The 26,243-nt window shown below is 40.0% G+C and overlaps 1 protein-coding gene across 1 annotated transcript in view; it reads left to right on the top strand.

Moving 5' to 3' along the window:
• The window catches only part of STK32A (serine/threonine kinase 32A), a gene marked incomplete at its 3' end in the record, with an annotated part of 84,374 nt that overhangs the window by 12,321 nt on the left and 45,810 nt on the right, over window positions 1-26,243 (top strand). Inside the window, exons 2-3 of the mRNA XM_079773280.1 lie at window positions 4,656-4,711; window positions 5,557-5,708. Coding sequence (XP_079629406.1) covers window positions 4,656-4,711; window positions 5,557-5,708 — 208 coding nt within the window. The remainder of the gene's footprint in view (window positions 1-4,655; window positions 4,712-5,556; window positions 5,709-26,243) is intronic.

Consider the following 26,243-nt stretch of genomic DNA (forward strand, 5'->3'; position numbering starts at 1 on the left):
TGTTTTCTTATTTATTTTTTATTTATTTACTTAATTTTGAGAGAGAAAGATAGAGAGATAGAGAGAGAGAGAGAGAGAGAGAGAGAGAGAGAGAGAGAGAGAGAGAGATATGTGAGAGCAAAGCATCAATTGGTTGCTTCCTGCATGCCCCCTTCCAGGGATCAAGCCCACAGCCTGAGCATGTGCCCTGACTGGGAATGGAACAGGCAATCTTTCAGTGCACGGGATGACGCCCAACCAACTGAGCCACACCAGCCAGGGCTCCTTTTGTTTTATCATCAGTGCCTAGCAGAGTCCTGGGCACACAGATGCTCAATGAATATTTGTTGATTTGACTCACTAGCAAAGCTGTGGCTTCTGGAGAAGTGACTAGCTTCTTCCCCCTCTTACTGTGACTGTCTTAAAAGGGCATAAGCGGGCCTTTCCTTGTAAAGGCCTCCATTGGGAATGCAGCATGATGACCAAACATTCATTCATTCATCTAATTAATGGAAAACTATAAAATTCACCGGAAGGATTATATTTGTAAGGAAAGCCTTACTTTATTTCTGTCCTTTTCCTTAAAAATGGGCAAAATGACGGGACATAGCAGAGTCACTGATTCCCTCTTCATTTGGACAAGGTGTAGGGAAGACTGTCATTTAATGTCGGTTCCTTTGTGTTGCTTAGGATGATACAGTGATTTTTGTTCAAAGACGATGCAGTGCTGACAAAGCAAATGCCCTCTGACTCCTGCTGTTAATTACCTGCAGTTCCTGGGGTTTTTCATCCATGTCCTCCCTTAGGACCGTTGGTCACTGTGAAGTTGGTGGGGTGGAGAATGGCAGCCCTCCATGCTTCTGAGCTCAGAAAGTCAGTCAGTCCTTGAGGTTTATAAGGTATAAATCCATTTTCTCCAGATGAATCTGAAGTTGTAGTATCATAATAACATTCCAATGGAAGCCCACTTTATTGCGTAGCACATTAAGAAGCCCTTTGATAGTAAGTTGTTGGTACGAGCTTTCTTAGGAAGTACCTGTTATAAATGATGATATGCTAGGAAGTCAACGTGGAAAAAACTTTCTTTAAATTTTTTCTCCAAAGCTTTATATTCTGTGAAACTTTGCTGATGGTACTTTATTGCCTCCTTCTTCCACGTAACAAGGGTTTACCACCTGCTACTTGCCCAAGGGGTTCCAGGAAATGTAGATATAGAGATAAACATGGCCGGCCAGTGAATGTCTTCAGGGAAGTGACATTCTTGGCAATCTGTCCTGTGTGAAGTCCCAACATCATTTAGCCTAATGTTTTGGCAAATGATATTCTGGGCTGATATTACGATGACTCACATAGTAACGATTACAAAAAATTCCAGCAATAATAGTGGCACATTTATTGAGTTCTTATTCTCTCCCAAAAATACCTAATTAAGAACCTTTGATATGTCTTATTTCACCTAGTCCTCATAATAACCTTAGGAGGGATACTATATATGACCAACATTTTTCATAGGAAGAAACTGAAACTCAGAAAGCTTAAATAATTTACTTCAAGTTCATAGCTAGTAGGTAGTCTGGCCAGAACCCAAACCCAGAGTTTCATGCTCTTAACCACCATATTGTATCTGCTTTATCTTCTAGAATGCTCTTCTTCCAAATTTCAAGTGTCTGAGTGTTACAATAAACTGTAAGGAGGGTTTCCCCTTTTCTTTCCTTCAACCCTGTTTATTGTGCAGAATGTTGAGACTGGGGAGATGGTATGAGAAGTAAAGCAAAGGAAATCAAAACATCAGCCCTGGATTCCACAATCAGCATGTTTGTGTTAGAGAAAGACTCAGAAAAACCTGACCTGGCTCATCTGATTCTAAAAGGAGAGGTGAAGAAATTCCACCTTGTTCCCCCTGATTCCGTCTCTGGGATAGGTAGATGTGCGATGATAATAACATTAAAACAACTATAAAAATAGTGGTTAAGAGCCTGGGTCCAGCATCAAAAAGGTGTATATTGAATTTATATGAATGCTACTGAGCAGACTCAGGTGGGTTGATTCTGCCCACTTTTCCACTGAAGTGTTGAGTGTGGCTTTGCGACAGGGAGGGATGGAGGGAGGATGAGAGGGATAGAGAGGAGGGGGAAACATCGATGTGAGAGAGAAACGTTGATCAGTTGCCTCCCATACAAACCCTGACTGGGGATCGAACCCCCAACCTAGGTATGTGCCCTGACCAAGAGTTGAACCCATAACCTTTAGGTGCACAGGATGATGCTCCAACCAACTGAGCCACATTATCCAGATCAAGTCACTTCACTATTTTGAGTCTAAAACCAGAATTATTTGCAATGTACATGCTGCCTCACATGATTAAATGGCTTTAGTGGTAGAAATGAATTCATTTGGGAGTTTAGAGGAGAAAGTGATGATCAAGTCTATTGATGTAAGGAATGTTCAAACCTGTAGTGAAATTTTATGAGTTTACTTAAGCCAAACTGATGACAGTTGCTGGGAAGCAAAATCTCAATGGACTGACAAAATGCTCCAGAAAAATGGCAGTTTTACCAGTTATTTTGTACATCAGAATCAAAGGGGAAGATGTAAGGAGGTTACATGAAATCCATTGGTGGTAGATTAGGGAGAAAGCAAAGTGGGGAAATCTCTGAGATTGGATAAAAAGTAAAACAGATAGACACATACTTCTTTTACATTGGTGGTTATAGGATAATTAACAACATTTACAGCATATAGAGAGAGTATGCAGGAGAAGATAACAATGAGGGATACTGGGGTCTATACTCTGGTGTGAGGCTGTACCCTGAGTGACCTGGAAAAATGGGGATTACTCTGACATTACAAAGTTACGTTATTACAGATGCAAAAATGACAATAGACAGGCTCATATAAGGTAAAGATCGACTTTTGTCAAAGAAAATACCTGCCTAGGATATTATTTCCCACAATGACTCCTTTTAGTTAGGAAGTTTTTTGTTTGTTTGAATATATTGTTATTGATTTCAGAAAGGAAGGGAGAGGAGGAGAGAGAAACATCAATGATGAGAGAGAATCATCAATCAGCTGCCTCCCGAATTCCCCCTACCTGGGATTGGGAGATTGAGCCTGAAACCCAGGCATGTGCCCTAACCAGGAATCAAATCATGACCTCCTGGTTTACAAGTCGACATTCAACCATTGAGCTACATGAGCTGGGCTAGAAAGTCTTACTTTCAGACCATCCTATGTGGTTACTTTAGGTCTGTGAGTTTGTAAGACCCGCCATACAGCCCCCGCCCCCCCCCCCCCCAGCTTGTCAGTTCTAGTATGTGGCCCCTTTTTCACCCATAAGTTATATTATAGAAATGTTTTGACCCTCAGAAAGCTTGGAAAAACCTTTAGAGGTCCCCTTACTTATTTCTCTTTCTTTAAGAGATAATGTAATTATTTTTAAAAAGAGAGAGAGAGAAATACATCTTTTAAAAAGAAGAGTGGTACCTTTTAGTGTTTCCCAACCCTTTCCAAATAAGCTCTTATAATTCCTCATTTGGAATTTTACTCATCTAAATCCTTATTTCAAAAATCAGGAAACAAGTGGAATGTTTCCTCAAAATCATCAAGGCAAGAAACCAAAAATTGTCACCTAAGAGAATCTATACTTGGCTTTTCTCATCACCAAGCATTTCATGAGCACTGCCCCAAGAGACCACACCACCTATACAATAGCTACTGCTTTTAACTTCTCGGCGCTGAAGTGTTAAAATGGCAGGTGTAAAAGATCATCTGCACTTCATAGCACCATTCAGTAGACTGTCCACATGTTCATGCTAATCTCTTAGATATGTCCTTTGGGGATCGGCTCATTCTATGAACTTAAGAGTGTAATAGTTTTCTACTTGGGAAAACAAAAATTATTAAGATACAAAAGAGTGGTTGGTTGTGGGGGTAATAGGCAGGGAGAAGAAGATATTTGAAGTGCTGATCCTTAGCAGGGCCAGATCCACAGGGGACCAGATCTCCCCATAAACGTCTGTGGGCAGAGATGCTCCCCCTGACCTTGTCGCCTGTGTGAAATCCCAGTACATGCTCTTAGAGCCCCACAACTTTATCCTGCTTAACATTAAGCAGCAGTTTTAATTGTCCACTTAATTTTATGACTGTTTAATCATTAAGGGTTTCTTTCTGTGTGGAGCCTTTACAGGACCACAAGCTCCATATGGGTAGAGATTAGATTTCTACTCTATTATTACTGTATCCTCCAGTACTAAGCACTGTGATTACAGCATAATATAACTAGAGGCATGTGTATGAAATTCATGCATGGGTAAAGTCCCTAGGCCTGGCCAGTGATCAGGGCCAATGGGGGCCTTCCGGCTGCAGGCCAGGGCCTTCCTTCTGGCTGCTGCCTGGGGCCTTCCTTGGTTCCGTGCTGCCCCCTGGTGATCAGCGCATGTCATAGCGAGCAATTAAACTCCCAGTCTCCTGGTCGAATTCCTGAGGGGACACTTTGCATATTAGGCTTTTATATATATAGATGTTCAAGAGATATTTATTGAATAAATGAATGGGCATTTTAAGCTAGCCTGGAATCTTGTTTTAAACAAGGTACTTTGGTTTAGCCCAATCTTTATTTATTAGCTACTAAAAGACAACTGATAATCACTTACAACGTTCTTCTGTTTGTCTTGCAGTCAACTTTGACCACTTTGAAATTCTGCGAGCCATTGGGAAAGGCAGTTTTGGGAAGGTGAGAATCCAAATGATTAATAGGGTTATGCAGCTCAGGGAACAGAATCCAAGAATGTTCAGATTACCGAGTTACTGGGACCACCAGGAATAATTCAGAGATGTCAATGTAAGCTTTAAATCTTTTCATGTGGGAAAGATGCCACCTGATTTCTTTTTTTTCCCAAGTTGTACCATGTTTTTTATTTTTTAAAAATCCTATCATGAAAAATATACATATACCGTTTAATTTTTTGGAAGAAACTTCTAGATTCAAACCCTGATTATTAACTTCTTAGTGGAGATGTATCTTGAGAATATTTCATATTGAACTTGTATTTTAAAAGTATTTATGTCTACATTATCAGGCATTATATGAACCTCTAAAAATACGTCAAAAATATGGACATTGTGTTTAGTGTTAGCCCTTTTTGAAAAGTCTTTTTTGGTTAGTTATACCACTTATGGGTACAAACAGAAATTCTTTGCACAATGTCATTTAGCTTGACAGCTTTGCCCATTCATTTAAGTCACTCAAGCAGAATGAGTATGTCATTTGCTATGGGAAGTTTCCTGACAAGGAGGCAGCTATTTTCTCCAAAATGCTGTTTTTTAAAAAAAAGTCCCCAAAGCAAAAACAGGCAAATTCATTTGAGAAAGCAAAGATTTAGGAATTGATCTTGTACATGGGAAGAAAATGAAGATTTTTTACTCTGAAATCAGAACTAAGTAGCAACTTTAGCAACAGAGAATTTGCAAGTGATAAGGCCTCCAAGCCATGCTGAAGAACGCATCTTGTTCTGTCGCTCATCACTATGATCCGTCATCTCCCTGATCACTTTCTCACTCTGGTTTGCCCCCAAATAGGTCTGCATCGTTCAGAAGAACGATACCAAGAAGATGTATGCAATGAAATACATGAACAAACAGAAGTGTGTTGAGCGCAATGAAGTGAGAAATGTCTTCAAGGAACTGCAGATCATGCAGGGTCTGGAGCACCCTTTCCTGGTTAATTTGTGGTAAGTGGTTTTTTTAAAATATACATTTTAATTGATTTTTAAAGAGAGAGAATGGAAGAGGGAGGGAGAGAGAGAAACATTGATGTGAGAGTGAAGCATCGATCTCCTGCCTCCTGCACACCTCCCACCCCGGCAAAGGGGATAGAGCCTGAAACTCAGGCATATGCCCTGACAGAGAATCCAGCTAGCAACCTTTGGGTGAACAGGATGATGCCAACCAACTGAGCCACATGAGCCAGGACTGTGGTGAGTGGTTTTATTGCACCTCTGAATGGAGATACTCCTGTCTTCATCCCCAATACTGTGGTATGAGAGTACCTTGATTTCTAGGTGTGCTATTGCAAAGTCCTTATTAGGATCTTCCTCAAGGACTTTTGTTCTCCTGGGTGTCTTTGACTTGATAATGAAACAAAATAATTGTTTTTATTATCTCTTGCCCTTGAGATCAAGTTTTATTTTTTAAAAGCATTGTAATTAAATAGGTTGAAGGAATGAATACTAAGAGCTTTCCCCTTAAAATGATTGGCAATAACAGAGAGGTCGCTGTTTGATCCCCAGTCAAGGCACATGCCCAGTTGCAGGCTCAATCCCCAGGAGAGGGGCATGCAGGAGGCAGCTGATTGATGTTTCTCTCTCATAGATAGATGTTTCTATCTCCCTCTCCCTCACCCTTCTGCTCTCTCTAAAATCAATAAAAACATATTTTCAAAGGATTGGCAATAAAGCTGGTTTCCTTGAAGCAAGGATAGGTGCCGTGTTTCTCACCATATAGGTTTTAACAGAGTTGGAGCTACCTTAAGTGATCTGTTTTCAAAGCCATTATTACAACCCCACGCTTAGAAAATGGCGAGGCTTCCTGCTCTTTTCTTATGTGCGGAGGTCTCTCTGTGGCCATCTCATCTTGCTCTACATTTGAAGGCAGCCATTATGTTCAGAGCCAATTCTTAAAGCTAATTCCGTAGGACTGTCATTTAAATATGCATGCCAAGCAGTGCTTACTTGCCGGCAAAGGCAAGAAAAAGGTCTTTATTCAGCAAATACTAATGGAAAAGTAATTGACATGTCACTGTGTATTTAGGGGCATTCCTCTGGAGGAACCAGTGCATAAAACCTATCTCTCTCCATCTTTAATTAACATACTTCACTTAATATGCACTTTGCTCAAATGCTATCCGCTGCCATTGAATAGAAGATGGTTCCGGGTGGCTTGGAAACAGGTCTATTATAGCTTCTGCACGACTGAGACATGGGAGAGTCTAATTTTGGCTCAGGCTCATGCATTCAGGCAGTATTTTAGAGTGGCCCATGGAAAACGCTGCCGTGGAAAGAGTTAAACGGAGGCTGCTCTTTCTTCCCCATCCACAGCAATCATCAAATTGCCTTTTTTCCGTCTCTCTCCACCCCGAGAATAAGGAAGTGCGCTCACTTCACAGGCTCTTTTTGTCCAAAGTCACATTTTCCTTCTTCAAAAGTTCACTCAACTAATTTTCTCTTTTTAAGACCAGGAGCCCTTCATAAAGACAGACTTAGCCTTTTCCCCTTTCCTGCTTGTCTCTCATCACTGAGTAGGTAAGGCTGATTTCATTCTAATCCTGTTTTTTTTCCTACCACATGGGTGGGTGTTATGAGACTTGAAGCTAGCCAAAGTTTGCAGAATTGCTATCTGCTGACATGGTGTCATTCCAGATGACTTTCTGTTCTCCGTGGGTGCTGACTTGGTGATGACATGACATCTACCCTGTCCTTCCGTCTTCTCACACTGAATCTCACAGTGGAACATTGGGCACCATTAACATTGAGAGGAGAGAGAAGAGACACCCCACCTCTCATCCCATGATTCTAGCCCCACGTTCAGAACTGAAAACTGGGAGGGGTACCATTCCTCAAGGTACAGCAGAAAACCATTGTCTCTCAAACCCTGAACTAAAGATCTTCTAATAAATGCTGTCTGGCCCTAGCCTGTTTGTCTCAGTGGGCAGAGTGTCAGCCTGCTGACTGAAGGGTCCCAGGTTCGATATCGGTCAAGGGCACATGCCTGGATTGTGGGCTCGATCCCCAGTGTGGGGCATGCAGGAGGCAGCCAATCAATGATTCCCTCTCATCATTGATATTTCTATCTCTCTCTTCATCTCCCTTCCTCTCTTAAATCAATAAAAATGTATTTTTTTAAAAAAATGCTATCTGCCTTAGTAAGTACAGCATAGTAAATGTAACTCACTCATTCCACAACTATTAAGGGCCTTGCAATACTTCTGGAGGTGTGATTGTGAGCAATCTTTATCATTAAGTCACGTTGTTCTAAGGCAGGGTTAATGGGTATGACTTGGGTTGTTTTTATGAATGAAACGAGACAAAGTGCTATGCTCAGTGCCCAGCACATAGTAAGCATCTTACAAATCCTAGTTCCTTTCCTTGCCCCGTTAAGGTGACGCATTCTGAACATGCCCATCATTAAACACCCAAAGTATATTTGAATGATGCTTGGAACAAGGCATCATGGGAAGTTGGGGGGGGGGAGCGGAGGGGTTTTCAACTCATTCTCTATGAGAGCTTATGTTTGTCTTACTTGGTTTTCCACCCTCATTCTGCAAATCAAACAAAAATAATTAAAGCACCCCCAGTATATTATGTCAAGATTTGTGTCTTGGGTTTAACTGGACTTACTTTTACATTTCCAAAGCTTCAGGAGCCAATTTTCTTAAGAAGTACTGTACGGTTAATAAAATAGCAGCAACATTTTTGAACTCCTTATACCCCTTTGTGTGTTCTGGTTTACTGATAAGCAGAATATGCTTCTCAATATTGCTTTCAATAATCTCATGTAGTCCCAAAATGTCCCTTACCACAGGGACATGTTCAGAAAATTCTGGGTTTCAGGCTGAGGGAAACACAAATTGTTTCTCTTATAAGCAGGTTTATTTTGTTTAAGATAGTGCGTGCTTATATAGGTATAAATACATACATATATGGTATTTGAAACCTTTTCTGCTCATGTCAGTCAAATTGAAAAGTACACAAATCACATCGAAAAACAGAAATTTTGCAATAATCCTATCACCTTGAAATAATCACCCCTAAGGTGTTCCTGTGTACTTCCCAGTAAAATATCTGCATTCAGTTTTCTGTTTTTGATCATGCATTAGCTCTGTTCACTTCTTCATTCATGTATGTATTTACTGAGCATCACAGACAAGCTGTAATTAGGGTTGCCAGGTAAAATATAGGATGTACGGTTATATCTGAACTTCAGATAAATAACCAATAATTCATAGTATATGTCCCAAGGATTGCACGGAACATATTTTAACTGGAGATCATTCATTATTCATATTTCTAATTTAAGTGGGCATCTTGTGGTTTTATTTGCTAAATCCAACAACCTAATTGTAAGAGGGACCCACACCATGGGGAAGCCATGTCAGCAGGAGTGAACAGAGTGCCTGACCTGATTGACATCGCCAATACCCAGGAGAGGCTGACATGGTCAAATGGCACATGGCCCAGTCCAGTGTGGCTCAGTTGGTTGAGTGTCCTTCCATGCAATGAGAGGTCACAGATTCGATTCCCAGTCAGGGCACATGCCCAGGTTGCCCACAACCTGGGCATGTGCCCTGACTGGGAATCGGGGTGTGTGCAGGAGTCAGCTGACTAATGTTTCTCTCTCACATCAATGTTTCTCTCTCTCTCTCTCTCCCTCTCTCTTCCTCTCTCATATTTATAAAACCATATTTCAAGCAAATGTCACATAAATACATGAACTTTGAAAAGGGCATGAAAAGTATAAAAAGGAGTGTGTGTGTATGTGTGGGTTGAAGAGTTTTAGGGAAGGAAATTCACTAGCCTAGGAGCAGCAGTGTTAAGGGTGAAAGAGCATTCTGATTAAAATTCAAATCTTCCCAGCCTCCACGAACCTGGCCCCACTCTGAACACAGTGGTCAGATGTAGGCCAGGTTATACATTGAGGGCTGCCCGACAGGGCTGGCATACAGGAAAAGCAAATAAAATCTTCCTGCGAGGCCCTCGCTGAGGGCTGCTAACAAAGCCCTGGCAACCCACAGCCTGCAAACAAACGGGCCCCAGTCATGCCCGGCACAGCCGGTTCCCCAGGTGGCTTTTGCTAATTGTGATTGAATCTGCAGCTGCACACAGCTCCTTGGGCTCCACTTTCTCCTAAACCCAGCTCCCTCCTTACCCGCTTCTCTTGCTCCTGTGAGCGGAAAGGGTCCATGTGTCATTTCAGGAAATTGGGAGATGAGATGGCCTGTTTTCAATGGAAGGGACCACTTGTCCTGGGATTGTGAAAAGGGGGTCCTGCCAGATGGCTGAACAGAGCTGAGTAAAAGGGTTCCCGGGAAAACACCTCCATCATCTGTGACTCAGAAACCAGTGTTTCTTCAGGGAATCACAGACTATGAGAACTCGGTAGCCTCAGGGCACCAGCATCAATAATAATAATAATAATAATAATAATAATAATAATGGCAATAGTAATAGTGTTCCTATCCATGGCATTCTACTACTTTTTGGGTTTTACATAGATTATCTCATGTATTCATCCTAACAATCTAGGTTGATAGGGATCATTATTCCTGTTTTACACTTGAAGAAATGGAAGCTCAGAGAGGCTGAGTAATTTCCCCAGAGTCGCACAGCTAGGAAGTGGCAGAGCCAGGACTTAAACCTAGGAATCCTGACATCAAAGCCTATGCTCTTCTGGCTACACTATACCATCCTCTATAGACATCTTGTGACTCCTTTACATAATCTTGTGGAAAGAAACCGAGTTTATTTTGTTTATTGTCTTTCACACCCCATAAGAATACAAACTCCATGAAGCAGGTATGTTTGCATGATTTGTTCACTGCCTCATTCCCCAGCTCTCATAATAGTGCTTAGCACACAGTAGTGTTCAATACATATGTTGAATGAATGACGTGATTTAGTGGTGGGACCAGGTTTCTGGCTCCTGCTTGTTTGCTCTTTTCCCATCATACCACTGCCACCTCTGGCACACTCACAAACATCCCTTCCTTTAATCACACCCATTCCAGGATCTTTGCAGGCCCTGACGTCAGAGAGACCCACATTTGAATCCCTGTGTCATCACTTGGTTTCTACTAGTATGTGAATTGAACAAGATACCTTATGTCTTCTGCTTGGTTTCCTCATTTATCATTTGGAATAAAAGCAATACCCGTGGCAGAAGGTACTGCTATGAATATGTATATAAAGCAGCCCACACATAGTAGGTGCTTAATAAATGGCTTTAAACAAACAACTCAGTGAAGCCCCTTCCAGAATGGAATGTCCCCTCAGTTGCCATAGCCAGAGAAGATTCTTAAGTGAGAAAGTTCACTTGAGCTGGAGCTGGCCTGGGCATTAGAAAGTCTTTTGTTTTGTTCTCAACTATTAAAAATATAAATCATTCTTTTGAACGTAAATAATACATATATAAATATGCAAATGCATGGAGTTCTAATGAAAATAGAAATTTTATCACTCAGAAGTAACTATATTACTTTTCTATTGCTGCTGTAATAAATGATCACAAACTCAGTGACTTAACACAAACTGGAGTACTTGAGGTTAAAGCTATTTTCTTTCTTTCTTTTCTTTTTTTTTTTTTTTGTTAATCTTCACCTAAGGATTCTTTTCCATTGATTTTTAGAAAGAGTGGAAGAGAAGGGGAGAGATAGTGAGAGAGAAACATTGATGTGAGAGAGCCACATCAATTGGTTGGCTCCTGCATGCACCCTGACCAGGACCAAGGATTGAGCCTGCAACCAAGGCCGAGGACTGAGCCTGCCTTGACTGGAACCGAACCCGGGGCCCTTCAGTCTGCGGGTCCAGGCTCCATCCACTGAGCCAAACCAGCTAGGGCAAAGCTATTTTCATAATATGCTTAAGACTATTTTCCCTTCTGCCCTGCATTGTTATTTGCACTAATGTTCACAAACAGACATCATGCAATCAACCAATCCTATCTAATAATAGACAAATATGCAAACTGACCATACCTCCAACACACCACAAGCCATGCCCAAAAGCCACGCCCACCATCCAATCAGAGCGAGTATGCAAATTAACCCAAACCAAGATGGCTACAGCCACAGAGAGCAAGGTTTCCTAGGTAACAGAGGAAGCCAAGCTTTCCGCCTGCCCTTGCCAGGCCTAAGCCTCCACTCAAGCTACAAAGTTTCAAATATAGAAGGTAAACAAATTCAAACAGAATGGCAGCAGAATGGAGCTTGAGAGAGCAGGCCAGGGTTGCCGCCGGCAATAGGGGAAGCAAAGCTTTCTGCACACCCTGGCCGGGCCCACCCGCTTAAGGCAACAAAGTTTCAATTATAACCCCAGCACAAATGGCTGCGGGCCTCGGACTGAGCCCCAGGCTTGGCTCTGCTCCAGGCTACAAAGTTTCAATTGTAGAATGTAAATAAATTCCAGATACCAGGGCCTCTGCTTGCGTGGCCAGGGGGCGTGGCCCGCCTGCAAACCACCACAGGCCCCTCGCTCAGGCCGCCCCACACCCCAAGGGAACCGCCACCTGATCCAGGACGCCCTTCAGGGCAAACCAGTTGGCCCCCACCCCTGTACCAGGCCTCTATCCTATCTAATAAAAGAGTAATATGCAGATTGATCATCACTGCAACACACAATATAGCTGCCCCCATGTGGTCAAAGATCCTGCCCCCATGTGGACACAAGATGGCCATCACAAGATGGCCAGCAGGAGAGGGCAGTTGGGAGGCACCCTGCCTGCAAGGGAGGGCAGTTGAGAGAGACCAGGCCTGCAAGGGAGGGCAGTTGGAGGTGATCAACCCTGCAGGAGAGGGCAGTTAGGGGTAACCAGGATGGCAGAGGAGGGAAGTTGGGGGCAAACAGGCTGGCAGCAGAGTGGTTAGGGGGTGATCAGGCTGGCAGGCAGAAGCGGTTAGGGGCAATCAGGAAGGCAGGCAGGCAAGCAGTTGGGAGCCAGCAGTCCTGGATTGTGAGAGGGATGTCCGACTGCCCGTTTAAACGGGCAGTCGGACATCCCTCGAGGGGTCCCAGATTGGAGAGGGTACTGGCTGGGCTGAGGGACAACCCCCCTCCATGCACGAATTTCATGCACAGGGCCTCTAGTGAATACATAACTAATCAGAACAATGATTACCTATGGGTTGTAGAGCTTAACTAAAAGGTATGTGGCAAACTTTTGGAGTGGCTGAAATACTCTGCTACCTTTACTGTAATGCCAATTACATGAAGGTATATATTTGTAAAAATCCAGTATGTTGTACACTTAATACCTGTGCACTTTACTGTAAATGAATTGTACCTCATTAAAAGAATATGAAAAAAAATTAAACCCATAAATTTATTATCATACAGTTCTGAAGGTCAGAAGTGTAAAATCACACGGGGCTGAAATCACGCTGTCAGCAGGACTGTGTTCCTCTGGAGGTCCTAAGGAGAGTCTATTTCTTTACCTTTTCCAGCTTCCTGAGGCTGCCTGCATTTCTTGGCTCACAGTGCCTCTCTCCGTCTTGAAAGCCAGCAGCAAAGCATAGTCAAAATCCTCCTGCCTCTGACTTTGGGTCCACCTGGTGACCAAACTGTAGCCAGGTTCCTCTGAGCCAGGGGTCCTCAAACGTTTTTTTTTTTTTTTTAGAACATAGGTGAAGTTTCTTTTCTTTTTTTAAAAAAATATATTTCTTTATTGATTTCAGAGAGGAAGGGAGAAGGAGAGAGATAGAAACATCAATGATGAGAAAGAATCATCGATCAGCTGCCTCCTGCACGCCCCCTACTGGGGACCGAGCCCGCAACCCAGGCATGTGCCCTTGGCCGGAATCGAACCTAGGACCCCTCAGTCCGCAGGCTGACGCTCTATCCACTGAGCCAAGCCGGCTAGGGCAGTCCTCAAACTTTTTAAACAGGGGGCCAGTTCACTGTCCCTCAGACCATTGGAGGGCCTGACTATAGTTAAAAAAAACTAGGAACAAATTCCTATGCACACTGCACATATCTTATTTTGAAGTAAAAAAACAAAACGGCAAAAACACCTGCATGTGGCCCGCGGACTGTAGTTTGAGGACGCCTGCTATGAGCCCTCTTCTGTAAAGAACTGAACAAAACAGTTTCTAAAAGCTCAAGGCTGCATCCCTAGGATGACCTTAGCTCCCCCTTAAAGTGCTTGCCTGAGAAAACTCAGTGCTGCCCAAAGAACGTACTGTCTGTTCCAGCCAACACCAGCCAAAACCTACTTTTGCCCCATGATTTATTGCCTCTGTGTCCAGTGACCTTGCTAAAATTATATTCTTAATTCTACTAGTTTGCCTGTAGGTTCTTTGGGTTTTCAGTAGTTACAGTTATGCCATTAACTAATAATGCCAGTTTTAGCTCTTCCTATTCGATCGTCTTATTTGTTATTTTCATGCCTCTTGCACTTGCATTGAGAACAATATTGAGTACATGTATGGTGGACATCTTGTCTATTTGTCCAGATTTCATAAGGAAGGTCTTCAGTATTTTAAGAGTTCATCTGTACATTGGCTGAAGAATTAGATTGTTAGGGGGAATTATACATATGTAAAATCACTCTTTAAGACAGCTAATATTTTTGAGGATTTATACCTTTGAGGTACTATGCTAAGATATTACATGCATTATCTCATAGATTGTCATATCTTTGTTTCATATATCTTCAGATATCGTATGTCCCCTTACAAAGATGAGTAAGCCAACGATGAGAGGTTTGATTCCATGCCCAAATCACAAACCCAGAAAGTGATAGCAAATCTGGATTCCAAATCCCACCCTCCGAATTCCCTAAGATCCTCAGTGTTAACTTATGTTTTAATTTCAATATGTATCATTACTTCCAAATCTCTAAAACCAAATTTTTAAAAATTAAATTCAACTGCAAAGTCAATAAGAAAAAGTTTAAAGAGCCATTTAAAATAAATGGATAGTGTTTCAGTGAAACAAAATCAACACGTGTAACTTACTACACTCCAATTTGAGAAAAATTATACCTATTCTTGCTTCCCTGGTAAGAGTTCCAACCACTGGACATCAGAAATAGAGATGGATAGAAGGACCACATGAGATGAGAGAAAAGGCAGGAAAGATCCCAACCTTTCTGAAGATGCACTTGGTCTGGTTTGACTATAAACACTAGGCAGGTGAAGGGAAGTGGGGTGCATTACAAATGGAGAGGCTAGGAGGAGGGCATGAAGGGCAAAATAAGAATTTCTGTTGCCCTGACTGGGTAGCTCAGTTGGTTAGAGTGTCATCCCAATACACCAAGGTTGCAGGTTTGATCCCCAGTCAGGGCACACAAGAATCAACCAATGAGTGCATAAATAACTGGAACAACAAATTGGTGTGTATGTCTCTCTTTAGCTCTCTCTCAAATCAATAAAAAAAAAAGGAAAGAAAAAAAAGAAAGCACTGTTGCCCTCTCCCCATCCCTGGGAAGACATTATTAATCAATCTTGGCAAGCTTTTCATTGAGCCCGGACCCAACCTCAGAATCTTGGCCCTTACTGTCATGCCTGAACTAGTAGCTCAGTGAAGATATGTGTGTGTGTGTGTGTGTGTGTGTGTGTGTGTGTGTGTGTGTGTGTGTAGGTGTGTGTGTGGAGGGGGGGCAGTCTGTAATTGGTAGCAGTGCTGGGAAATCCTCTCTCTGCCCTAAAATTCTGAGACTGGGCTGGCAACTTCATCAGTCAGGAAGTAAATTGCCTCCCTGGCTACAGAGATAGAGGCTAGACAACACCCTGAGCCAGATGAACATTTTGTCTCTCCACTTCATCTACACTGGAGAAAGAGCCTATCAAAGTGTGACTCAGCCCGGCCGGTGTGGTGCAGTGGTTGAGCATCGACCTATGAACCAGGAGGTCACCCGTTCAATTCCTAGTCAGGGCACATGCCTGGGTTGTGGGCTCGATCCCCAATAGGGGGTGTGCAGGAGGCAGCCAATCATTGTTTCTCTCTCATCATTGATGTTTCTATCTCTCTATCCCTTTCCCTTCCTCTCTGAAATCAATAAAAACATTTTTTTAAATTGTGACTCAGCACGTCCTGGACCTCTCTACTCTCAGAATCACCAGTGGCCATTTGCCAACCAATCAATGACCCCCCTTAGATCGTCTCTCTCCAATCAGCCTATGAGTCTCATGAAGCACAAAAAATGTCAACATCAAAATGTACTTTTCCAAATCCCTGATAAACACCATGGGTAAGAGTCTGATTTAATTGTTCCTTGTTATCATCTGAGCTTGTGTCTTGGGTTTTCATTTTATATGGTTAGCAACATCTTTTATTCCCCTTGGCCTGTTGACTGACTGTCCTAGTCTCTGAAGTAATGGTCTCCAGAGATTCTGTAGAAAATAATCAGTCAAATTTTCCCCAGACAGGCTTCATAAATAACATCTCCGGAGCCAGTGTCGATGAGCCCACAGATCACAAAATATCACTCAGAGCTCTGCCCAGAGAAAGGTCAGGGCTGAAGGAAAGCCAACTACTACATCAGAACATCAGGAAAATAATTGGCAACCTGTTATGTGTGATTTTTAAAAAATCACCCACAAATTTTTTCATTGTATAAATCATGGATGTTTGCTCATTTTATTTGAGGCTATAGTTTATGGTTTGAATCAGGTAAGTATGTGTATTACTTTCTCTGAGGATTTCATGAGCCCCTATAATCAAACTTAGGTCCTTCTGAAAAATAAAAATGAGCAAAAAAATTATTAGGTTCTTCTGTTGGTCTTTTTAAAAATGTTTTTATTGACTTCAGAGAGGAAGGGAGAGGGAGAGAGAGATAGAAACATAAATGATGAGAGAGAATCATTGATCAGCTGCCTCCTGCACACCTCCTACTGGGGATTGAGCCTGCAACCTGGGCATGTGCCCTGACTGAGAATATAACCACGACCTCCTGGTTCATGGGTCAATGTTCAACCACTGAGCTACACCGGCCAGGCTTTTCTGTTAGTCTTCAACATGGTTTTCTGCACTTCTCTCTCACAGCCCTTAGCACACACTATAACCACATATTTGCTCATGTAAATATTTCTTTATCTGTTATAAATGACTAGAGGCCCAGTGCATGATTGAATCATGCATGTGTAGGGTCCCCTACACACTTTCGCTTTTGATCCCGGTGGAGCTGGGTGCCTGTCCGCTGGTGCACCAGGCCTTTCAGAAGCCTCTGGCTTGGCGGAGGCTTCTGAAAGGCCTGGTGCCGGAGCAGATAGGTACCCAGCTCCCCCGCCTTTGTTGGTCCGCAGTGGGACGTAAGCTCACTGCCCCTGAGGCCCCTTCTGTGCTGCAGCACAGCCATGGCGCAGATGCTGAGCTCGCGCCGCCGCTGGCGACGTGAGCTCAGCATCCCGCTGGCCCAATCGGCTACCCCGGCCATCCTGAGTCCCGCCCCCTGCGCCTCCCACTGGCCCAATTGTGGGCGTAGCGGAGTGATGGTAATTTACATATTACCCTTTTATTAGGTAGGATTAGCTTCAAGAAGGGGAAACCATGTTCCTTGGTTTACTCCTTTATCTCCAATAACTGTACAAGTAAATAAATATACAATAAATATTTGTAAAATAGCCATTGAATAAACAAGTGCTCATCATAGACCAAGCTGTTGGGGGGCACGGGGGTGGCTGCTGATGGATGCGAGGTGAGCAAAGCACAAATTCATCACATTGCTCGGTCAAATGAGGAATTTAGGTAAAAAATATTAATTTTCCTGATACAATATAATATAATGTAACCATCTATATAGATAGGTTTCTGGAGTGTTCTATACCAGAGAAATGGCTGGGTGCTAGGGGAGTGCACAGAGAGAGGTAACATGTAATTTGTGTTTGGCAAGAATAGGTTAGGAAAGACTAAAGTAGAGGAAAGATGAACTTTGATCAAGGGTGTTAATGCACAAAACGTTTCTTTTGCTTGAAATGTACCCAAAAGTTTATTTTGCCAAAAAATGTATTTTTAATGTATTTTAATTTTTCCATCACCATTTATCCCTTCTATGCCCTATTCCACCTCCCCACCCTCTCCCTGCTGCAATCACCGCACTGTTGTCCATGTCCATGAGTTCTCTCTTTTTAGCTCAATCCTCCCACCCCTCAACACCCTCCCCACCAGAGCTGTCTGCCTGCTTTCTATCTATGAGTAGGTCTCTATTTTACTTGACATTTCTTATAACTCTTACATGGTAGTACCCTCACATCCATTCTACTCACTGTCCAAAGGATCTATGTAAACCCTAAATGATCTGTGTTTATGAATTTTAGCTATATGGGTGTTTAACCTATACATACACGTGATACACAAGAGTGAGTGAGGTCATTAGTGTGTTTTCATGGGGGCATTTAAGGTGTGCTTTTTTTCCTCGGAGAACTTTATAAGGCTACTTATGAGACAGAGAAAAAGTACTATATACATTTCAAATGTTCTTGCTCCACTGGGTGGGTTTTTCTGAAGTTAAAAACTTCTGGAAATTTGACAACATACTCTAGAGAGAGGATGTGGGGATATGGGAACTCCCAGATGTTGCTGTTGGGAATACAAAATCATACACCCTCTATGGAGATTAATTTGGCAATAATGGGCAAGAATTGCATGTGCCTTTACCTTTTGTTTTAACAAGTCTTTATCTTAGGGAACCCACTTCTAGAAATCTACACCAAAGTCAGACTGGCCAGAATACAAAAAGACATATGCATAAAGATTTTCACTGTTACAGTGTCAGTAACAGCAGAAGACTAGAAACGACCTGAATGCCCTTCATAGGGATCAGGCTGAATGTCATTATGAACTTAGGATGTATTTATCTTAGCTTACATTTGTATATGCATATGTACACTATATCTTCACCCATATCAAATATCTTCATTTATTTCTATCTCTGTCCACTGAGAAAACCTAGTAACAGTAACAACCAGATTACAGCAAACATGTCTACCTCCCAGATAATCTGGAAGAGGACATGTGCAAGATAGCCAGGAATATCTTCACATCAGAAAGTTATAAAGTTATCAAAACCTCCTAAGGTCATTTCAAAATAACACATGATTAAACTTAAATATTTTCCTATTGGTCAAAGAACAGTCATGAACTGAGCATCAATAAGGATGATAGCATCAAACCCATGAATTCATTAGTTTAAATAAACTTACTGATTTTTTTGGGAGGATTCTAGGAAACCAACACATCATATTGAAAGTGACAAATAAAGCCTTAAGCTGTTCCATGCTTCTGTTCCTATTTTGTTTGTCAGTTCATTTTGCTCATTAGATTCAACATATTAGTAAGATCATATTGTATTTGTCTTTCCCTGTCTGGTTTATATCACTCAGCATAATAATCTCCAGGTCCATCCATGATGCCACAAAAGGTAAGATCCCCTTCTTTTTTATAGCTGCATAGTATTCCATTGTGTAAATGTACCACAGCTCTTTTATCCACTCATCTATGGATGGACACTTGGGCTGTTTCCAGATCTTGGCTATTGTAAACAATGCTGCTATGAACATAGGGGTGCATATAATCTTTCAAATTAGTGTTTTGAGATTCTTAGGATATATTCCCAGAAGTAGGATCACTAGGTCACAAGGCAGTTCCACTTTTAATTTTTTGAGGACACTCCATATTGTTTTCCACAGTGGCTGTACTAGTCTGCATTCCTACCAACAGTGTACTAGGGTTCCCTTTTCTCCACATCCTGGCCAGCACTTGTTGTTTGCTGGTTTATTGATGATAGCCATTTTGGCAGGTGTGAAGTGATGTTTCATTGTGTGTGTTCTTTAAATTTTTATCGTTGAAAGTATTACAGATGTCCCCCTTTTTCCCCCATTGGCCCCCTCCACCCTGCTCCCACTCCCCTCCCAAGCCTTCACCACACTGTTGTCTGTGTCCATGAGTTATGCATAAGTGCATATAAGTTCTTTGGTTAATTTCTCCCCACCCCCAACCCCCTGCCTTCCCTCTGAGATTCCTTAGCCTGTTCCATGCTTCTATGTTTTTGGATCTATTATGCTCATGTTTATTTTTTGTTCATTAGATTCCATATATGAGTGAGTCATGTGATACTTGTTTTCTCTGACTGGCTTATTTCACTTAGCATAATACTCTCCAGGTCCCTCCAATGCTATCTCAAAGGGTAAGAGACCCTTCTTTTTATAGCTGCATAGTATTCCACTATGTAAATATATCACACATCTTTTTTTATCCACTCATCTACTGATGGGCACTTGGGCTATATTTATAATAGCTAAGATCTGGAAACAGCCCAAGTGCTCATTGTGGTTTTAATTTGCATCTCTCTGATGATTAGTGACTTTGAGCATTTTTTCATATGTTTATTGGCCATCTGTATATCCTCTTTAGAGAAGTGTCTATTCAGGCCCTTTACCCATTTTTTCATTGGATTGTTTGTCTTCCTGGTGTTGAGTTGTATAAGTTCTTTATGTATTTTTGAGATTAGCTCCTTATCAGATGTATCATTAGCAAATATGTTCTCCATTCAATAGGTTCCCTTTTCATTTTGTTGATAGTTACTGTGCAAAAGCTTTTTAGTGTGATGTTGATAGACACAGACAACCATGTGGTGATAGCCACAGGGAAAAGGGTGGTGGGAGGTAGGTAGAGGTGGGCAAAGGGAGAAAAATGGGGATGGAAAGAGACTTTGCTTGGGGTGATGGGTGCATGATGCAGGTGTAGATGATGTTTTATTGAGTTGTACACTTGAAATCTGTATGGTTTTTCAAACCAATGTCACCCCAATAAATTCAATTAAAAATTTTAAGCAATTGTTTTACCTACTTTACTTTTCCTAATAGGAACTGTACCTAAGAGTAAGCAAAGAATTGATGAAAGCCAATTTTTCTTTATAAAAGTCCTCCAGCTAAAATATAAAGGAGAAATGAGAGAATTGAAATATCACATCCCCAAGGAATTTTTGGATCTAGACATTCAGATGATTAATGGCTGATAACACCATGAAAAGATACTCTTATTAATTATATGCCTCCTGATCAAAGATTACACGCTATCTGTGAACTAGTCTTTCCACCAAAAAATCAAATCTGAATCCGAGCAAGCCTCCAGATCTAACCAATTTTCACAAAATACAGAGCTGTGGAACACTTAGAAAGATGTGATGTGAACGCAATCAGTAAAATTCAGATTGCGGAAATGCTACTGAAAAAGTAATTTGGTTTCTTCAACAAAAGATTACTAGGAATAAAAGAAGAGTTGTCAGGTAAGCTATAGAATTAAAAAAAAAAAAGATTTTAAAGGCGCATAAACCAAATGTAATATGTGAATCTTATTTGACTTCATTTAGAAGACCCAAATAGTCTATAATTTTTTAAAGGAACATTTAAAGAACAATCATAGAAATGTGAACATTCGGTATTTGATGAAAAGTACTAAATAATTCTTATAGATTAGAAGCTGACTTATCTGTGTTAATTCCTTTCCTGATGAGACAACATATATTACGTTATTCCTTTTTTAATGAAATACATTTGACACATAACATTGGGCAAATGTAAGGTGTACAACATGTTAATTTGACATATTTACATATTGTAATATGATTGAATTATAGTGATAATGAGCACCTCTATCATGTTACATAATGATCCTTTCTTTTTAGTGCTTAGAATCATTAAACTCTAGTCTCTTAGCAAGTTTGATTATTATAACACAATATGGTTGTCTACATTCACTGTACTGTGTATGACTCATGGCAAGGAGATAACATAGATATATCAGAGTAGAAAAAATATTTTTGTTATATTTTTGGGGTCTTTAAAAAATAAAAATATGAATAAAAATATAATCTTACCATTTAGATAACTGGTTATCTTATTTTCAAGAAAAAATTATGTCTATATTGACATATACACAGGGTGTTCCAAAAATATATATATATATATATATATACACACTTTAATAGCTGGGAGCTCAATTTTGAAAATGAAATGTAATTTCATAAACACTGCCTTTATAATTATTCAAAGTACGTGTATACATTTTTGGGACATCCTATATGTAATATATTTATTTTTCTTTCATGGTTGTGTGTATATCCTTTTAAAAATATATTCTAAGCATCAATATACTCTTATGCTAGTTATGGTATAAACATTGCATCTATATATTATACTGTAAATTATATACGCTAATGCATATTGTAGTATGAACATTGTTCTTTCCCTCACTTTGTCTTTATAATATAATATTATTAAATCTTTTCATATCAGAATATAGATCTGCCTCATTTTTCCTAAATGTGGTACAATCTGTAACATGAATTTACTATAATTTATTTGCAAGTTCTCCTATTGATGGACATGCAAATTGTTTTTTATTTTGTATGATGTAATGAATTGCCTTATAAGTACATCTTGGTATAATTTTTCAAGTGTGTCAATAGTGAACGTTCCTAGCAGTGAAATTACAGGCTCAAAATCCTGCATTTTAAAGAAATATTTCCAAATTTTATTCAAAAAAGGTTTCTCCAGATTAGCCTCTGTCCAGAGCATAGGAGAGGCCCACATCTCCACATCCTCACCCACAGTGTCTCATCAAGCCTCGCTGGAAATGTGCAACTTTATTGAGAAGTCATGACATGCTTGTTTAGATTGTAATTCCCCTCCCTCTAACTTTACAGTAGAGTTGTTGTCTCAGCTTGGTTCCAATGTTATCCAAGTCATTAACCCTTCTTTTACTTCAGCTGGTAATGGACGCCGTGGCATATCAGTTTCACACACACACACACACACACACACACACACACACACACACACACAACAATTGGATATAGTTTTGATAAACTGTTGCAATCTGACTTTTACAAACCTTGGTTTTTAAATGTTGTCATGGTAAATTAACTGGGTGAAGTAATACTAGTTTGGTTTTGCTTCTTTATTAATTTCATACTAGATACACTTAGAAAAATTATTCCAGAGACACAAGAGGAGAAATATGATGGGCCATTGCGCCAAAGACAGGTTTTTAAATTCAAATTTGTAATGAAAGAATGGAACGTTGTACCCTAACCTCGTCTTTGCCCATTCCTCAGGGATCTCTTCCTACAAGGCTAGTGCTTCTCCTAAACTGAAAAGCCTGCTGTGAGCACCCCTGTTCAGAGTCTGAAAATCACAGATAATTGTTCTATTGCTTTAGTGCACAGGACAATATTGGTTCTTAAAAACTTCTAGGAGGGTCCCTGGCTGAAGATACAAGTGTCCCAGCATTGGAATGAGACGTTCCAGGAAGCATCCAAATTGAATTTTGAGAGTTGACTTGAAAGGGCATTTTAATAATTATCCTGGCAGGATTTTATTATAAGTTTCAGATGTTTTTTCTCCCATGAACTTGATTGGTCATTGTGTGCAGAGCATGTGTGTTAACTGCTTAGGGTTAGATGCAGCCCTGCCTCCACAATTTCCTAACGTTGTGATTCTAGAGCAAATACTATTAAACCTCTCTCTACACACTATTTTTTTTTCCTACTCAACATCCTCTTTTTTATAACAACTTTATTGAGGTATATGTACATGTCATGAAATTTACCCATTCCCAATGATCTTTAGTAATTTTCTGAGTGGTGCAACCGTCACCATAAACCAATCTTAGAACCTTTTGTTCCTTCATCGAAGATCCCTTGTGCCCATTTAGAGTTAATCCCCATTCCCAACCTGAGCCCCAGGCAACTGCTAATCTATTTTCTGTATCTATAAATGTGCCTTTTCTGGCAATGAAATTTTATGTCAATGAAATAAACATATAAACATATACTTATAAGTTATAACTTTCAAACTTATAAACATACACTCTTGTGCTGCCTTCTTTTACTTTTAACATGTTTATGGGGTTCATCAATGTTGTAGTATGTGTTGCTAGCTTGTTCCTTTGTAGTGCCGCATAGTATTCCATGAATAGGGAATACTGTATAGATACCACATCTTGTCTGTCAGTTCACCACTTGACAGACATTTATCTTATCTCCAATTCTTTTGCCATTAGGCACATGTGCACAAATCTTTGCATGGAAATATATTTGTATTTCTTTGTTTCTTAATCCTCACCTGAGGATATGTTTATTGATTTTAGAGAGAGGAAAAGAGAGAAACGTTGACGTGAGGGAGAAACATCAAGTGGTTGCCTCTCTATGTTGCAACCTAGGTATGTGCTCTGACCGGGAATTGAACCCTCTACCTTTTTGTGTCAGGACAAGACTTCAACAAACTGAGCCACACTGGCCAGGGCTATACTTGTATTTCTTTTGAGAAGATGCTTAGGAGTGGAATTGAAGGGTAATGTGTTAGTTTATGTTTAACTTTTTGAAAGACTGACAAACTATTTTCCAAAGTGACTGTACCATTTACATTCCTACCAGTAATACATGAGTGTTCCCCTTTCTCTATATTTTGGGGGCAGTATTTGTTATTATCAGTCTTATTTCTTATAGTCATTCTGATGGGTGTGAAATTTGTGGTTTAATTTTTATTTCTCTACTGACTAATGATATTGAGCATCTTTTCATGTATATCTCCTTTAGTGAAATCTATGTTTGTCTCTACACATTTTTTATTGGGTTGAGTTTTGGGGTGTAATAGTCCTGTGTATAATTCTTTTACATAAAAAGAATTATACACAGGACTATTATTTTTTAGCTTATACATGTTATAAACATGTTTTCCTAGTATATTGCTTGCTTTTTCATTTTCTTTAATTGTGTCTTTTGAAGTGCAAAAGTTTTGAATTTTGATGAAGTCTAATTTATCAAATTTTTAATGGACCTTAATTTTGGTATTATATCTAGATGCTTTTGCCTATTCTGAGCAAAAGATTTTTATCTTACATTTTATTCTGAACGTTTTATTATTTTTGTACTTACATTTACATCTGGGATCTACTTGAGTTAACTGTTGTGTATGATGTGGAAATCTAAGTTCGTTGTTTTTGAATGTGGGTATCTCATTGTTCCAGCACCATTTGTTAAACTGATTGTCCTTTCCTGCATATTTGTCAAAAATCAATTGACTGTAAATGCAAAGATTTGTTTCTAAAGTCTTAATTCTATTCCATTGACATATAAGTCTATTCTTATGTCAATGCCACACTTCTTGGTTTCCCCAATTTTTTTTTCTTCAAAATTATTTTGGCTATTCTAGGTATTTGTAATTTTCTTATAAATTTTAGGAACTTCTTGTCAATTTATACAAAAGGGAAAAAAAGCCTGCTGGGATTTGATAGGGATTGCACTGACACTATAGATCAATTTGGACAGAAATGACATCTTAACAATATTTGAGTCTTCCAATCCATGACCATGGCATGTTTCTCCCATTATTTCAATCTTCTCTAACCAAGATTTATAATTTTTTGTGTACAAATCTTGCAATTCTTTCTTAAATTTACTCCTAAGTATTGTATTCTTTTTGAAACTTTTGTGAATGTAATTGCATTCTTAATTTCATTGTTGTATTGCTCACTGTTTGTATAGATAAAGACAATTGACTTTTGCATATTGACCTTATATGCTGCAAACTTGCTATCTTTTGTGTTAGTTCTAATAGGGTTGTTGCTTTTTGTTGTTGTTGTTTTGTGGTTCCCTTATGATTTTTTGTATACGGAATTATGTTGTCTGTGATTAAAGGCATTTTCACTTCTTTCTTTTCCCTGCCTTCCTCCCTCCCTCCCTCCTTCCTTCCTTCCTCACTAATTATACTGGCTAGAACCTCCAGTACTATATTGAATGGAGGTGAGAACGGATATTTTTGCTTTGTTTCAGATTTTAGGGGTAAAGCATTCAACCTTTCCCCATTAAGTGTGATGTTCACTATAGGTGTTATTGTGGATGCCTTTTATCAGATTCAGAAAGCTTCATTTTATTCCACATTTGTTAAGAGTGTTGTTGTTGTTTTTTATCACAAATGAGTGCTTTTCCTGTCCTAATGAGATGATCATATGTTTTGTCCTTCACTATTAATACACGATGTATTATATTGATTGATTTCAGATCCCTTTTGGTCATGGTATATAATTTTTTAATATGTTGATGTATTTGATTTGCTAATTTTTTGAGGATTAAACCTGAATTCTTATCCTGAATCCGGAAAAAGTGGGGATAATGATATTCCTTACCTCATAGGTTTGTAGTAACAATCAAATGCAATAAATACAAATAAAGTACCTAATATCATGTCTGAGACATAGTAAGCTCAATTAATGGGAACCGTGCTGATTATACCACTGACAATAACTATCTACATATAATTACCTCATATGCAAGAATAAGATACACTGGCATAAAACAAATTTATCTGCTTACTAGCAGAGCTATATTACATTTATGGGTGGAAAAAGGAAGGTAATTATAATAATAGCTAACATCTGTTACTTGCTATCTTCCAGACACTGTTGTAAGCCATTTATATGTTTGAACTCACTTAATCTTCCCAACAGTCATATGAGGTATGTACTATTATAAATGGGGAGGCTTAGGGCTTATTTCAA

The sequence above is a fragment of the Cnephaeus nilssonii genome, assembly GCF_951640355.1.
Source record: "Cnephaeus nilssonii genome assembly, chromosome: 5".
NCBI classification, from domain to species: Eukaryota; Metazoa; Chordata; class Mammalia; order Chiroptera; family Vespertilionidae; genus Cnephaeus; species Cnephaeus nilssonii.